This window comes from Pseudonaja textilis, chromosome 4 (genome assembly GCF_049901715.1).
Source record: "Pseudonaja textilis isolate UNSWEBS1 chromosome 4, rPseTex1.2, whole genome shotgun sequence".
Lineage (NCBI taxonomy): Eukaryota > Metazoa > Chordata > Lepidosauria > Squamata > Elapidae > Pseudonaja > Pseudonaja textilis.
The window spans coordinates 75,314,940-75,332,633 of record NC_141993.1 but is presented as its reverse complement, the minus strand read 5'-3'; the positions used below and the strand labels follow the sequence as shown (position 1 = coordinate 75,332,633).

The 17,694-nt window shown below is 37.2% G+C and overlaps 1 protein-coding gene across 1 annotated transcript in view; it reads left to right on the top strand.

Moving 5' to 3' along the window:
- The window catches only part of WDR49 (WD repeat domain 49), a 137,101-nt gene that overhangs the window by 23,980 nt on the left and 95,427 nt on the right, over positions 1-17,694 (top strand). The window contains exons 6-8 of the mRNA XM_087933396.1: positions 1,785-1,952; positions 5,630-5,778; positions 11,975-12,211. Of these exons, the coding sequence (XP_087789522.1) occupies positions 1,785-1,952; positions 5,630-5,778; positions 11,975-12,211 (554 nt within the window). The remainder of the gene's footprint in view (positions 1-1,784; positions 1,953-5,629; positions 5,779-11,974; positions 12,212-17,694) is intronic.

Here is a 17,694-nt window from a genome sequence, read left to right as displayed (position 1 = left end):
TTTTGTCAATCAGAAAGGTCAGCAGTTCAGCAATTCAAATCCCTAGCACCGCGTAACAGAGTAAGCTCCCATTACTTGTCCCAGCTTCTGCCAACCTAGCAGTTCGAAAGCATGTAAAAATGCAAGTAGAAAATTGGGGATCACTTTTGTGGGAAAGTAACAGCATTCCATGCACCCTCAGTGGTTAGTCATGCTGGCCACATGACCATGGAGACATCTTTGGACAGCACTGGCTCTTCGGCTTTGTAACGGAGATGAGCACTGCACCCTAGAGCTGGAAATGATTAGCACGTATGTGTGAGGGGAACCTTTACCTTTAAACCTACATTCAGACAATATAGTAGGCTTGACTAATGGCTACGTTTAATTTTTTGTTGTTGTTACTTGATGTATAACCTAATCGCAACCTGTGTCATGGTTCCAAGTAACGCTCCTAACCAATTCAAGACTCTGAGGCCTTGGCTTCCTCAAAAATCCTGTTTATTGGGTACATCATATCGGCACTATCAAATGTGAAACCAACACTGAATAATTCCCAAATTTTTGGTATAATTAAAGAATAGATATTGTCCAATCCCCTGGTGTCTCAGGTCATATTAGACAACCAAGCCAGTGACGAACTTTTCAGCACTCCCTCCTGCCATTGCTAGGGCATGTTGATCTGGGCTTGGTTCTCAAGACCCTTATCATTGTTATGTCTGGCACATTGAAGGAAAACATTGTACATTCCATAAGTTTCCCCCCACACCCACATAAGTATGGCAACCAAGAAATGAAGCACGGAAAATATGGTTTCAGCTAGAGTCGTTTTGAGAGTTGACAACCTGTTTCATTAGAGCATTATTTAATTTGTTTCACAAATTGGGAAGATAGGTTAATTCAGGAATCAAATTAAATATGTTATTCAGTTAGAGCCTTTAGTGTATATTAACCAAGAAAGATATAATTTGGAGTTCTTATTCAAGAAACAAAGCTGCCCATTCAAGGAAAAAGAAATAACAATAGAAGAGTTTATTCAAGAAGGTGACATAAAGTTCTCCACTAGTCTGATAAAAAGCAATATGTTTGTGAGAAAAGAATCCAGAACTGACAGATATACTTAGGTCATCAAAAGTGGTACAAAAGCACTGCCTTTCAAGCAGGGAATAATTTTTTAGGGTAGCATCCACCTACCTTTTAAATTTCATGTTGTTTACAAAGATCCAACCCGCCTACATCAGTAACTAATTTTCTAAAATGTTTCCTTGATTTTAGCTCTTTGACTATAGTACTGTATACTTGGGAAAATAACCGGCTGCTTTTCTGAGTGCTGTAATATTGTTTTTAATTCAGAGCAACATGTGCTTTAAATGCACATTTTAAAATAAAATGCTTATAGAAATATGTACAAATGCTTTTAGAAATGCTTTTATTGCATTTATATATTTTTGATAGAGTTATGTATAAGTGAGCTGCCATGGAAATTGAAATACACACACACCTGCATAAACACATTCATACATATAGCCATGCTCTCGCCCCCAACGTCTCAACCTAAATATATATCTGCATACAAGATATTACAAAGTGTACAAGGCTTCTTACAGAAATCTACATATGAATATGGAAATGAATGGCATGGATTTATGAAAGAATTCATCTAACAGTTAAAAATATCCTAATGTCTCAAGCATCCAATATTAAGTAAACCAGCAATAGCTGAGCCACCACAACTGACTCAGCTCAAGGTAACAATTGTGGCTTTGGCATAACTTAATTATAATGTCATCTCTGTCTTATTTCAGTTTTGTACAGCTCGTCTTTAGATGCATTCTTGTCTGTTACTACCAGTAGCACAAAGACCTTGGTGCTAGCCTGGAGGGAAAAATTAAGTCCTTGCCTAACAATGACAGCTTTCCATATTGACCAAGGAGTCAATGCCTTTGACTTTCATTCCAGGCTTAATTTATTAGGTATGTATATTCCTCATGATTTCTCCATTCTTATAAAATGTAATGGGTGAATTAAAAGAATAGAAAAGACTGAAATACAGGACTCAGATAATAATTCATGACAGTAGATAGAAAAGTCCAGATATATTCTGATTGGGATTTGCACTGACATGACCATATTGGATTCCATTTATCTTGACCTTGGTTGCCTTGGGCTTCTTTAAAAAAGATCTTATAGGGAAATATTGGTCAATTGAGTACATACCTAATACCGACATTTAGAAAAAAAATCTGCATTTTTTTCCTATTAGCTACCATTCTGTTTCATGAATGAGAATTTGCTTTTGAAACTTAATTCAAAGGAGAAAAAAATTGCAGAGAAATTCTCTTCAGTGGAATCTGAGGTTCAAGCACTTCCATTTTGGTGAATTGAATTTTAAATGTATGGTTTTAATTTATTGTCTAACATTTTGTATCACGTTTTAATCATATGACTGTAAGCCGAGTTCCTTGGCTAGATCAGTAGCATAGAAGATATAAATAGATGATAAATAGATAGATAGATAGATAAAAGAAGAAATAAGAAAGAAAGAGAGAGAGAGAGAAAGAGAAAGAAAGAAAGAAAGAAAGAAAGAAAGAAAGAAAGAAAGAAAGAAAGAAAGAAAGAAAGGAGATGCCTAGAGATAGGCAGTCTTTCACTATATAGCTATTTATTTTATTTTATTTTATTTTAAATTTATTTATTTATTTATTTTTGTCAATTGCTTACAAGTTAATAGGTATAAGTAAAAACATAGTTATGAATACATATAAGAAAAATAAAAAAATAAAAAACAATAGGACAGGGACGGTAGGCATGTTGGTGTGCTTATGCACGCCCCCTATAGACCTCTTAGGAAAGGGGTGAGGTCAATATGTCTCCAAAATCCTGTTTTCTTCCTGGCTGTCCTTGCTTTAGTTAAATCTCAATGGAAGACATTCTTGGGAATCTCTTCCCATTGGACTGTTTCAAGTTAGGAGCAACCTCCAGCAATCCAGTAAGCTCAAAACACCAGCAAGGAAATTACGAACCATGAGTTTATAATCTCTCAAGAATAATATGTTTTGTTAAATAGTGGTGTCTGCAGAAGGAATCAAAATCTGCAAAATGGTCATGATTTAAAGCCTAATTATTTTGTACGTGCTTCAATATTACATGCATGTACAAATCCAAGGGTTTGGATTGTGATACTGTAAAATCTTGAAACTTTTGATCATCAACACCTCCTTTAATCATGCCTTTGTTGCTAGGAAGAAAAGTTCTATAAAGCTACAAGTCAAGTGTTGCACAGTGTTCATTCCAGATATTAATTATATTTTAAAAACCATTTACAATGTACTATTCATCTCCACAACAAAAGTGTGCTCCTTCCCAAATAAGACAGAGCTGTCTAAAATTATTTCACCTCCCTGAAATCTCTAGCTCTGCTAATGGTAGCAACAGCATTTGTATTTATCACATATGGAAAGCAGTGTAAAATCAATCACTCATTTCCTGGGTTTGGATTCCACTCAGAAAAGTTCAATAAATCTCTGTGAAGTTGTAATACATGACATTTACTAAGTGGTGGTTGCTTCTTAGAGTTATATATTTCTGGCCTTTTGTATGACAAATGCAAAAAAAAAAAAATCCTAGGTAAATTAATTCAAGGTTCACTGAAGAACTTTTCAAACCAAGTTTCTGTGAGAGCTTTGGGAATTCTATTTTCCTGTTCTTTTCATAAAGATGGCTGTATTCCAGTGAAAACAATATATCAACCCTATAAGGCTTCTTGTACAGAAAGCCCACTACCACTTCTGTGATCCATAGATGCTGGTTTGTAGTTTTTCAGTTTTTGCCTCAGTGCTCAGATTTTTTTAAAAGGAATATACTGAAAGATTCATTTGCAGAGGGAAGACATGTTTAGCTTGATACTTTTAAAAAAGTCATACAGAATTCCTGCTCTGAATGCAGAACAGTACTGGTAGTAGACAAAGTGAAAGAAAGGGAGCTTGACATGAATTGAATTGAGGTGAAAACCAATGAGGAAAACGCCACAAAGAAGTAGCAAGGAGTCTGGGCGGGGTGAACAAGAGACAGACTAGAATAAAGCATGTTCTTATCAAGTTCTAACTGACAGAAAAGCTAGACGGAAAAAAAAAGCCTGAAATACTAAAATAATCCAATTGTTGAACACAGTTCAGACAGGTCTGAAAAGACATGTGCAAGATAGTGATACTGTAGAGACCCTTGCTGCTAGTTGAAATATTTCCTCTTTATCAAAGTTATTCAAGTCGCAAAGGTAGATATATCTTGTATTGTTTCATGTTTGAACTGGTTTAGTGAGTATAAGTATTTCAAATGGCAGTCTGTCATGAATGAGAGGAAAATTAACTAGAGGAACCAAACATTTTTGGAAAAGCTGCAGTTCCCTAGTAGATGAAAAAATAATTGTTGCACCAGTTTAATTTGGTGGTATAGTGTAGTTGTGCTACAACAGGAAGAAAAATATTTGGCAATATTTCTCAGGTGCCAGATTACTTCTAGTGTATATTACACTGGAAGTTTGCCAGTGGCATACGGATGGATAATTCAAGGTTGGTTTATTTTCTAAAAATCTGGTCATAAATTTTATTGCCATAGATTAGCATCTTATTAAGGTGATGTATGCCAAGGGACCAATATGTGTATACTGGTCAATAGCCCTTCCTCTGTTTAAAGATTGCTTCTACTCCCAGATTGCTTCTACTCCCAGACTCTGAAGAAATGGGATCCTGATATCCTTCATAGAGAAAAAGATGTTTTCTTTCTTTTGTAAGTGAACAGAAAAGGTGACACTTTAAAAAGTGAGAGTTTTGTGTGGTGTCCCAGATTCTTGCTTCAGAACCTATGGGCTAGATCAGGGATGTCAAACTTGTGTTGTCATGGCAGCATCATGTGACATATCATGACCTTTCCCCCCTTTGTTAACTGGGCATGAGAGTGGCCAGCACGTGATGCATCTGGCCTGTGGGCTGCGAGATTGACAGCCCTGGGCTAGATGGAAAGACTAGGTAGGCCTTATAAAAATAATGGCCTAAAGGATGCTCAAGAGGTTTTTGGAAGGGGTGTGTGTGTGTATGTGGGTTTTTGTGTGTGTGTGTGTGTGTGTGTGTGTGTGTGTGTGAGAGAGAGAGAGAGAGAGAGAGAGGAAGAGAGAGAGGGGGGGAGAGAAAGAGAGAGAGAGAGAGAGGGTTTTTTTTTTTTTAGCAGGTTATTAATGTTATACAAAGGAAATAACTGGAAATAAAGCAGAAAAAAGATAACAAGCAGCTTTTCCCAATCTCAGATACATACCAGATTGGGAAAATTATTAGAATCAGAATGTGTCTATCTTTTTACCAATATGCCAAAGGCACAAACTGTCAAATAGAACAGAACTGAATCATATAATCAATTAGGGGGGTAAAAGACATGGCATGCATTACGAAGTGTTAGATAATCTACTTTGTGGCATCAATTCAACATTTGAAAATCATTGTGACAGTTCAGGTAACAAAGTCAATTTAATTTGGAGATTTGATCAAATCACAGCTCACTTGAATCTCTGGATCAGATATTTGTACACTGATAATACTCATTAGTTACACCTTGGAACCCGTTTTGTAAAACTGTATTTCAACTTTATGACTCTGAACAGCAACTGCAGGAATTAATTGCTCCGTCTGCCTTTGGAATCCTTATGTCACATCAAAACCTGCTGGAATCCTGACAGGTCATTCAGACAGCGTAATAGCTGTCCAGTTCATTACTGAGCGCAAACTGCTCTTCAGCTTTGCCAAGGATAAGGTGAGTGTTGAAAGAGTCTGTCAAACATAGCTCATTATATTATACAAGTCTCCAGTATAAAAATCTAAACTCATTGTGCCACTTACTAACATTAATAGTAGACTTATTTAGAAGTCTTCCTTAAGCTATTTTTCTACATATACATTCATTTGCCCTAATTCTTCCTTCTCTTCTTCATAGCACAGTCCACACAGATGTCTGAGTCTAGCTGACCTTAGCTGAACTCAAAAAATATAAGCAGAAGTAGAAAAAGGTCATTCCCTGGATAAGAGGCTACCAGGAAGTCCCAGAGCTTAGGTTACACTATGAATTTTTTAAAATCTCAGTAGAGATTTAGCAGACTACATCCAGGGTATCCAAGAAGCCATTGATGTATCCAGGAAGTATCCAAGAATAAAGAAGATTAGTTGCCCTCCTCAATTCAAAGATTCTTAACTTCACAAATAGTTGAGTTGCACCCATGTCCCTTCTTGTTGACTAAGGCCTCCCAGGACACATGGTTGTCTTTTGGTAGTAGAGAATTCATCTTTGAGAGAGGGGTGGTTTTGCCAGCTCATGAAAAAGAGGTTCACTGTCTCATCTTGCCCTAACTGTTCAATGAAATTTTCATCTGCTTTCCAACTTTCCCTTTGGGGGGGTGGGGGAAGGTTTTGGAGAAGGAAATTGCATGGTAGCTCCAATCTGGAATAGGTGGATTATCTGGATACTTTTCAGTCAACATTCAGATCAAGGTTTGGGACCAAGATAGCATTGGTCACACTTCTAGATGACCTCTAGTGACCGTCCTATAGTTCAGGAAGAGCGTGCTTATAGGAATTGGGCATGGCTAATCTAGTGAAAGGAAGGACCAGGGGAGATATGATAGCAGTGTTTCAGTATTTGAGGGGCTGCCATAAAGAGGAAGGGGTCAAGCTATTTGGCACCTGAAGGCCGGACAAGGAATAATAGATGGAAACTGCTGGCTCTTAAGCTTTGTAACTATTCTGACCCAAACCTGGTTCCAAGAAAGCAAACACAAGACAAAGGCAGCAGTATAATCTGTTTAAGTTTCAGCTAAGAATCCTGTTTCTTCACAGATAAAAGGCTGTTTCCAACTAATTAGCTCCGACAAGAAAGAGCCTTGCCAAGTTTTTTCAAGTCTAACAAAAAAAAAAAAAAAACAGATGAGAAATAGTTTATAAGAGTCTTCAAATACCAACTGTAATATCCACGAGGCTGAGTTCAAAACTTCTTTGCCTTCTGCAAAGAAGATTAATTTCACAGTTGGCTTTTATCTTCTTGAAGGAGAGGCCATTACCTTGCAGCCTTACTCCCGAGTCACCTGAGTCGCCCATGCTGTTGTAATTGTTCTTTCCTTTGAGCAATCCTGTGTGCATGTGCACTTGGCGCAGGCTCCTCGGGAACCTCCTCATCACTGCTGTCAGCCCCCACAATCTCATTCCCTAATGGTCCTGGCCCCTCATCTGAGTCCTCGCTCTCCTCAGCCATCTGCACCTGCTGCCGGCTAACCACAACAGTAGCGGAGATGAGCATCTCCCCCTAGAGCCAGAAATGACTAGAACATACAGCATGTGTGAGGGGAACCTTTACATTTATTGTCACATAGATCAGTGTTTCTTAGCCTTGGCAGTTTACAAATGTATGGACTCCAATTCCCCAAATTTCCCAACCATTAAGTCTGATTGGGGAATTCTGGGAATTGGAGTCCACATATCTGAAAACTGCCAAAGTTAAAAAAACACTGCTCAAAGTCAGTGATAAACTGTGCCCCTGAAAAACTTTTGTTAATTCAGTGAGAGATAAATGCCATAGGCACAAGCTAAAGTTGGAACTCTAATCTAATTCCTTCCATTAATAATATCTTCCATGAAGATGTAAGATTGGAACCTGGATGTAGAGAATGCAGAATGTGCTCAGATTGAAAGACTGAAGAAAAAAATATTAAGTTATTATGTTTCAATAAGTATCTTAACAGTTGGCTAACATTGTCTTCCCTTTGTTGTTCAGCCATTATTTTACAAGCAATCTTGTGTTGTTTAAGGCATTAGCATAAATCTGTTTCACTTTGATGGATGAATGGGCATCAGCAATGGTTTGCTATTTACATACAAAGCCTTCTGCTCTGCTTCAGCAATCTCTTATTGACTGCCAGGAATCCAAATTAAACATCACAATCCTGTGTAGGACAAATGGCAGAATAAAAGAAGATAAAAAGGCTTCCTTGCCAGAAAGGTTTGATCTGACAACTCAGAGAAGAAAATGACAATGATGAACAGCCTAGGGTTGGTTTGTACTTCCCAAGGAATAAGAACAACTCCAAGACATTTTTTTCAGAATCAGAGAGGTGGAAGAAACCACTTAGGAGTCTTTGATATTCAATTTCCCCTTTCTCTGCTAGCAACGTATAGCTTATTCCAGAGACCTCCAAATATCATTGGGCCAAACTAAGAATGACATGCATGGACACGTTTTAATGATAGCTGGCTGGGTGATAATACTATCAATTGGACTGTTAGAAAATAACTTCAGGGTAGAAATCCACATCAAAGTGGATAACAGATGGCTAGTTTTTCATTGAGTTGATAGGAAGTCGGTCCAGCCTTTTCTTGAACAGATATATTGAAAGGGAACTTCCTATCATTCAACCAGTATTTTCTTTACTGTAGCTTAAGATCATAATTTATTTATTTATTTTGATTTATTTTGATTTGTCAATCGCTTACAAGATAATAGGTATAAGTATATACATAGTTAGGAATACATGAAATGGGTACATATAAGAAAAATAAAAGAAACAATAGGACAGGGATGGTAGGCATGTTGGTGTGCTTATGCATGCCCCCTACAGACCTCTTAGGAAAGGGGTGAAGTCAATAGTAGACAGTCTAAGGTTAACGTTTTTGGGGTTTGGGGAAGAAACCACAGAGTCAGGTAGAGTATTCCAGACATTGACCACTCTGTTGCTGAAGTCCTATTTCCTGCAATCAAGTTTGGTGCAGTTAACCTAGAGTTTGTATCTATTGTATGCTCTTGTGTTGTTATTGTTGAAGCTGAAGTATTCATTGATAGGTAAGTCATTGCAATGTATGATTTTATATACCATACTTCGATCAGATTGAAGACAGCGTAATTCAAGGTTTTCTAGGTCTAGAATTTCAAGTCTGGTGGCATAAGGTATTCTACAACGAGTAGAGGAGTGGAGAACTCGTCTTGTGAAATATTTCTGGACTTTCTCAACTGTGTTAATATCAGATATGTAATGTGGGTTCCAGACTGATGAGTTGTATTTGAGTATTGGTCTAGCAAATGTTTTGTATGCTCGAGTTAGTAGTGTGATATTACCAGAGAAAAAGCTACATAGGATTAGGTTAACAATTCTTAATTCCTTTTTGGCTATGTAGTTACAGTGGGCTCTAGCACTTAGATCATTTCAGATGAGTATTCCAAGGTCCTTGACAGAGTTTGGGTCATCAACAAGGTCTTGACTATTCAGCCTGTATTTTATTTTCTGATTTTTTTCTGCCAATATGTAAGACAGAGCATTTATTTGTTGAGATTTGAAGTTGCCATTTGTTTGACCATTCTAATACATAGTCAAGGTCTTTTTGAAGGATAGCAGTATTGTCTGTGGTGTTGAATAGCTTTACATCATCAGCGAAAAGTACGCAGTTGCTCTTAATATGATCACAGAGGTCATTTATGTAGAATATGAAACGAGTTGGTCCTAGAACATTGCCTTGGGGGACACCACTATTGACAGGTACAGAATTTGATAGGACATTCCCAATTTTGACCATTTGTTGTCTGTTTGACAGGAATGCTTCTATCCAGTTATTCAGTTGTCCAGAGATACCATAAGATTTTAGTTTTAGGAGTAGTTTGTCATGTACCACTGAATCAAAGGCTTTACAGAAGTCAATGTAGATTGTGTCTATTGTTTTGCCCTGATCGAGTTGTGTAGTCCATATGTTTTTGCAGTGTAAGAGTTGCAGATTACAGGATAGTTTTTTTCTGAAACCAAATTGTTTATTGTAGAGTAGGTTGTTTGTTTCTAATTGAAGGATGATGGATTGGTTAATAATTGAATCCATGACTTTACAGGTGACTCAGGATAAGGAGATTGGTCTGTAATTTTCAACTAGGCTGGGGTCTCCCTTTCTGAAGATGGGGATGACCATGGCTTGTGACCTAGGCAAGGAGCTGGTCCTGAAAGATTTTTTCAAAGATTTTGCTTAGAGGTTCTGCTAGGGCAGTGGATAGCTTTTTAAAGAAGTAGGCACATATTCTGTCCGGTTCAATGGATAGAGCGGTTTTAGATTGCGTAGTGCTTTTTCAACATTGTCTTCTGTAAAATCAATATGTATTAGATCATTGTAGTTTTTTGTAGTTCGGCTAGGAAATACTGGGCATGATCCATTGCTGTTTACAAATACTGAGTCAAATAATGTGTTAAAGATGTTGGCTTTAATGGTGTCATTGTTGCAGTCTTTACCATTAGGTCCTATCGGGTGTGGGATGGACCTTGAGTCTTTTAGTTGTTTACAAAATTGTAAAAAGCACAGGTGGAATTGGTGCACAGAAGGTTTTCCTCTTGGTTAATGTGATAATTGGTGTATTCAGTCTTTATCTGGTGGCATAAATTTTTGTATCGGCTTTTGAAGTTGGCAATGTGACCAGATTTATTTTTCTGCCAGAGTGATCTCTTTTTGGATTGAAGTTTCCTTATTGTTATGGGTAACCTGTTTTTTTGTTTGTTTGTTTGTTTTGGGAGTTGTTGGTACATATAGTTTGATGACTCTTTTGACTTCAAGTAAAAATATGTTGTAATGGTCTTCAACAGTATTGCATCCAGTGAATAGAGATTGCCAATCAAGGGATGAGAGATCATTGTCTATAAGATCATAGTTGCCTTTTTTGAAGTTATAATTGGGGATTATGTCATTGTGATTATTTTTGTGTGGGTGTATGTTGAGACAAAAGTCAATCATATTGTAGTCAATGTTGGAAAAGGGTTCTTTAGTTTGTATTCCATAAATTAAATTCAAACTATTGCAGAAGATGAGATTGAGGCAGTTGTTAAGTCTAGTATTGTTGGTTACTAGTTGTTCCAGTCCCAAATTTGTAGCAGCATTGTAGAAGGTTGCATGTGTGGGTTCAGTTGTACATTTTTTAGAGTCCAGTTAATATGAGGTAGATTGAAGTCACCAAGAAAGATAAGAGTGTGTGGGCAGGATGTTTCCCATGTTAGTAGTGAATTTAGCTTGTTTACATGTTCGATGTCATAATCAGGTGCTCTGTAACATAATAAGAATAGAAATGTGATATTTAAGGATAGTTCACAGATGATGGTCTCAGGAAGAGCAAGCTCCTGGGTAACTTGGATGTTTTTTAAATGTAAGGACTTTTTATAGAAGATAGCAACACGACCTCCTTTACGAATTTCACGATCTGATCGGTAAACATGATAGTGTCTTACTGTGGTAATGGATTCAGGGAGAGATGCACTGAGCCATGTTTCACAGACAAATATGATGTTGAATTTAGCCATATTTAGTAAGAGGAGAAATTCAGGTATTTTATTCACAAGGCTTCTTGCATTGAGTAGCTTGCATTTAAGGCCAGCAGTAGTTGGAATTGAAGTGGTTAGGGGCATGTGTGCCTAGTCTTGGGTGATGGTGGATTGGTTGAGGTAGGGTTGTGGTTGAAGGTTAAAGCTGAGTTGCAGGTTGTGTGACTTACTTTTGTTACAGTCAGCATGGTAGTCAATATACAGGTCCTTCTCTCCATTGTCTAGATGTTTTTGAGTTCAGTGCGGAGTACGTTGCTGTATGGTTAGGTCAGGGAGAGATTTTTGCACCCTGTGCTCTTGGACAATGGAGAACAAGTCTTGATCTTTCTGAAACTTGAGAAATTGTATCTTTATCAGTCTTTCTTCTTAAGACTAACCATGTGCTAAGTTTCCTTAAATTATCTATAGATAGATATAGATATCTATAGTATACAATATTTTTGGCCTGAGATTCCATGTTTTAACCTTTGTGTATTGCTGGGAAGTTAGTGATGTCATGAATCATCAAAGTATTTGGGTTGAACATTTTGGTCTGGCTTTTTGATGAAAGGTTGAAAAGGTTTTGGATTGGGTTTTTACTTTCTAGTTCTAATTTATTTCTCTTCCTCCCCTCCTTCCTCTGCACAGGTATTAAGGCTTTGGGACATACAGCATCAACTTTGTATGCAAAGGATTGCGGGATCCTTCCCTAAAAGTGTGGACTTTCACTCCACCCTTTATTTTCACGAATCACAAAGTCTCCTCTTCATCTCAATGAACAACCAACTGATGGTGCTGGAAATGGAACATGAGTTAGGGAAAAGGAGGGTGGCAAGTCATAAGAAAGCTGTGACTTGCCTCCTGTATAATTCAGTGCTACAACAGGTAAAACATACAAGAAAAGGAAGCTTTTTAGTAATTGTCTGAGAAGCTATTTGAAATTCATATTCACTGTTTTCTGAAAGAAAAAATTGAAGCACAAGAGACATTTACAAAGGAATTTCCTCTGTGCTGTGATGCAGTAATTGTATTTCTCTGGCTTTCCTTTAAGACATGGGCATTTTGCCTTCTCTAGAATTTTATTTCAGTACTGGAGGTCACCCAATTTTCTATAGCTTAATTAACACTGTGCTGAAGACTGACTTGCATTTTGTCAAAAGCTTTCTTCTCTTCTGCTTCTTTCTCCGCTTTTCTGCATTATTCTTAGGATGTGCAAGAATTTCTTTTTAATTTCTGCTGGTGGCATTTTTGAACTGACTTTATTCATGGAATAATAATACAGTGCCACTATTTTCTTTTATGTTCTTGTTCTTCACTTGGAATTTCTGTGCCTGCCTCCACATTTCCATCTGAAAAGGTTGTTTGTGAGCTTCTGTCACATTCTTCCTTTGGGATATAATTGAGGTATAGGAAATCAGGAATGAAGCAGATAGTTGAAAAGATGTTTCTTCAATGAAAGAGAGGGTATTTATACATATTCTTGGCACCATATTATTAAATAAGTATAAGAACTATATGCTTAACCTATCAACAGGAAATTCTGTTTTCTTCTGACAGAAAATTTTCTTTCACCACATTGAGTGAAAACTTCAAGAAACCTTAATTATGGTTCCATTTAGTTTAATTCAGCTGAAATGTTTTCTACAGGGTCAAATAGAGCCTTACTCTTTCTTTTAACTTTAAATAAATAAACAGATGATAGGTAGATAGATAGATAGATAGATAGATAGATAGATAGATAGATGATAGATAGATAGATAGATAGATAGATAGATAGATAGATAGATACTGTAGACAGACAGACAGACAGACAGACAGACAGATAGACAGATGTTACAAATGTAATTGAGCCTGCTAATAAGGTCCTGAGCCTTGATAGTGCAGTGTTGAAATGCAGTATTGCAGGCTAATTCTGCTGACTGCCAGGGGTTTAATCCTCACCGGCTGAAGGTTGATTCATCCTTCCATCCTTCTAAGGTTGGTAAAATGAGGACCCAGATTGTTGGGGGCAATATGCTGACTCTGTAAACTGCTTAGAGAAGGCTGTAAAGCACTGTGAAGTGGCATATAAGTCTAAGTGCTATTGCTATTAAGTCATGATCATTGTTAAGTGAGTAACCACATGGCTATATGGGTTTTTACTATTATACTTCAACAGTCATTAAGTGAATACCATGACCTTTAGTGAATTCATTGTTTACTATATCTATCTATCTATCTATCTATCTATCTATCTATCTATCTATCTATCTATCTATCTATCTGTGTGTGTTTTCATATATGTGTGTGTGTGTGTGTGTGTGTGTGTGTGTATATATATATATATATATATATATATATATATGTTTTCTGAGGTTCTCGCGTATTAATATGATTATTAATACATGAAATAGATACAAATAAAAGGGAACATTAAAAGGGATGCTAGGCACCTTGGTGCAGTTCATGCAGGCCCCTTTCAGACCTCTTAGGAATGGGGTGAGGTCAACAGTAGACAGTCTGAGGTTAAAGTGTTTGTGGTTAGTGGAAGAAACCACAGAGTCAGGCAGAGTATTCCAGGCATTGACCACTATCATATTTCCTGCAGTCGTGTTTTGTGTGGTTTACCCTGAGTTTGTATCTCTCGTATGCTTGTTTATTGTTGGGGTTGAAGCTGAAGTAAAGTAATCATTGATGAGTAGAACATTGTAATGAATAATTTTATGTACTACACTTAGGTCAGACCAAAGTTGGCATAATTCTTTGTTATCTTTTTTAATTAATTAAGTTATATTAATTTCCAACAAAATATCCTAAATTGTGGTCCCAGGATTGGAGGACATTGCGAACAGCCATAAATATGGACCAGTTGCTGGGTTTCCAAAATGTTGTCACATCACCACATGGAAGCAGCCACCAGATCTTCAAATCTTGCTCATAGATAGCTTTTTGGTGGGAGGGGAAGTCTGTTGTACCTTCAAACAGTTACTAAATGACCAGTTGTAGATTAAGGACTACCAATAGTACATTGGTGGCTTCTTTCAGAACTTCAGTTAAATGCATGGATTTGGATGTAATGTCAGGGAGAAGAATCAGCGGGCAAAGATTCTGCACATTCCTGTATATATTTATTTCTCTGATCCATACCTATGAATACACTGTATGTGTTTTTAAGAACAAGATATTATACATCCTACAATGAAATGTACATAATTATCCTAATTGGAATACATTGTATGTTTCTGGTGGTTGCTCCAAAAACATTGTCAGCTAGAAAAAGGCAGGAGAAGATGAGCAAAATAATATGAGAAACTAGGGAAACTAATATATAAAGGAGAGTTATAATATTTGGACTCTATTTTTTAAAATGAATTAATAGGAGTTATGGATTAAAATGAGAGCCAGTCTGAGGTAGTCATTAAAGCAACAGGCCAGAAATAGAGAGAACATGAGCAATACTCTCATCTTAGGCACAAAGCCAGTTGGATGACCCTGGGCTAGTCATTCTCTGACAGCTCTAGGAAGGAAGCAATGACAAACCACTTCTGAAATATCACCAGCAAATTGCAGGCACTTGTCAAGGCAGTCGCCAGGAATTAACACTGACTCAAAAGCAAAATAAATAAATAAAGGGAATCTATATTATTGATGGTTTTAGGCAAACTCAACTGAGAACTTTTTTCTATACTAACTAGTAAAGCATAGTGGAACATATAAGACAAATCAAAACACTTCTTTATAGAATATACTATTTTGCTTTCTCAGGTGGTATTGATTGCCATTAATTGGATGGCTACATGGGTGAATTATACTAAGACGGGACTATCATCAATGGTTACCAATTGTGACAAGTGTGCAAAGCATATCTCTAAGTAATATGTTTCTTATGTTCTTGTCAAAATGTCTGACAGGGGACAACTATTCCTTTGGGGATCGGAATTTGCAAACGTGAAGGCTTTCTAAACATTGCATGGAGTCACTCTTATGTAGACTTTCTACTCAATGGGTATAGAGGAGGGATCTCCAATCTTGATAACTTTACAACTTGTGGACTTTAACTCCCAGAATTCCTCATCCAGGACCCCTAGGTTAGGGTATATTGGACACATAAAACCTGGGTCCTGCACAATTTTGTATATGGAGAATGCATGGAAAGATTTACTACACCCTTACTTTGAATCGATCCAGTTTTACCCATCCCATAATCAATTAATGTGGAATAACTGTTTTTGTCCCTTAAAAACAGAGCTATAGTTGTCAGCTCTATAGTTTACTGGTCCTCAGTAAAAAGAAAGAAACTTAAGAACTGGAGCTAAGAATTATATTTAAAAAGCATCTAGCTTTCTGAAGCAGATGAACTTGCTTTTGAAATATGCATATGAAATCACCTTATGGCCCATGTTAGCTATAAAATGTGCAAACAGTGTAGTTAGCTGAGATCTGTGTTTTGCCTTATGCAATTTTTTCCAACAGAAATTCATAATATAACAAGCATGGATCATAGTTATATGATAGTAAATGAAATGAATTAAACACATAGCCACTTGGTATGCAAGTTGGATGTTCATTCCTTTTATAGCACTGCAGCTCTTGTAGGCATAGATTTACCTATATCTCACCTGAGATCCAGGAACCCCAGCCATCAAAATACACAATGCAATGAAATTAATCTCTGGGCAAATTGCCATTCCCTCTTTTCTGAAGCAACATGGCTCTCTTTTGTTCAAACAAAGCAGGAGAAAGAAATTATTTACTATCACAAGTGCTGTCACTGCTATCAGAATGAATAATCTGGCGGTCCAGCATAATATGAGTTATGAAAACCTTCTTTGACGTCCCCCCCCCCCAAATATTCTTGAACTGCATGCCAAAATTTGGTGGCACAGATGAAAAAAGCGGGGATGTAGTGTCTGTCATTTTAAGGAGACTATGGGAAAATTAAAGGATAAGTGCTAAAAGAACTGTGGGAAGAAATATCCATCTGGTTCAGGTCTAAACTTGGGAGAAAGGCACAGGAAACAAAATGGAGGCTGGAGGCTGATTGAAGAGAAGTTCCATTTATTGGTGAATCAGAACCACCAAGTACACGTGATTCTGGGCAGCTGACAGAGTGGAGTTGAGAGTGGTGGGTTTTTATACCTTCTTCGGGGCCTTGTATTTTGAACTTTCTGTTCCTATGCAAGAACATGTATTATATTGGCTGTTGTCAGATTCCTATGAGGCTGTATAGGGGTCATGGAGGGGTCATAGCTGGCTCTATAGGCAAAGAGGAAATACAAATCCTAGGTGTTTGTTTGAGCTAATTTGTCAATCTTTTGTTTGTTGATTATCTGAGCTTCCAGGTGAAGTTTGGACTGCTCTGGGATGGTGCAATAAAGGGGCTTGTGTTCTGAAAGGATGTTGGGCAATTCCTATTGTGACTTAATGGCTTTTATCCTGTTTTGGACCTTGAGTGAGAGGCTATTTCCAATCCTATCATTCTGCCTTTGTTTGAAAATATCCTGTCTTGAATGGATTACCAAATCTGCATGTTACGGTTCCGGCAGTTGCTCCAATTAAATCAAGAGCCTCGAGCCACACTTCCAAAACTAAAGAAAATTTATTTGAAGCTACGTCCATTCTACGTCCATTCTACGTTTCTAAAAGCTGCCTCCTCAGTTTCTGCTTGGGGGCAGGTAGACTAGGACTGCTTCCTGCCTCTTAAAAAACATGCTTCTCCATTTCTCATTTAGGGAAATATAATATTCTGCCTTTTTAAAATATTCCTCAAAATATTTCATTCTTTGGGGGATGGAAGCTTCCCATAGAATATTAGCAACATCTTTTTTTTCCATAATAAAGAAGTAAGCCTGTGAGCCCACCCTCCAAACAAAAAGATCAGAACCGGTTTTAACCAGTGAAGCCTTTTATCCCTGGCTACCTTGGCCCTTTGTTTTTATATTTAACACAAACTTTGGCTTCACTCAAATGCACAGGGAACTGAAAGTAAGCAGTAAGAATTCAAGAAATAGATACTTCTTGAAGATCACACCTAATCAGGGTGTATACCCCATTTTCAGAAAGTATCTTTTTTATTAAAGATCAATGTCTGTGATACTTAATATTTTGAAGGCTTGTATAATCCATATGAAAATGACATTTCCCTGAAAATGTCTATTAATCACAATATTTTGGCTTTTGTAATCTCAGAAATTCTCTTTAGCTATATATTAGTATTCATGAGGATCCGAATTGCAAAACCTCTGTGCCTACAAAACTCTGTGCCTTTACATCCCAATGGTATGCTGAGTGAACACCTCAGATTTTGCTGCTCTGTGTGACAAAGTCAAAGATGAGGTGATAGAGTCAGATGCACATGGCATTGCTGCGAGTGAACTCAGTGTGTATAT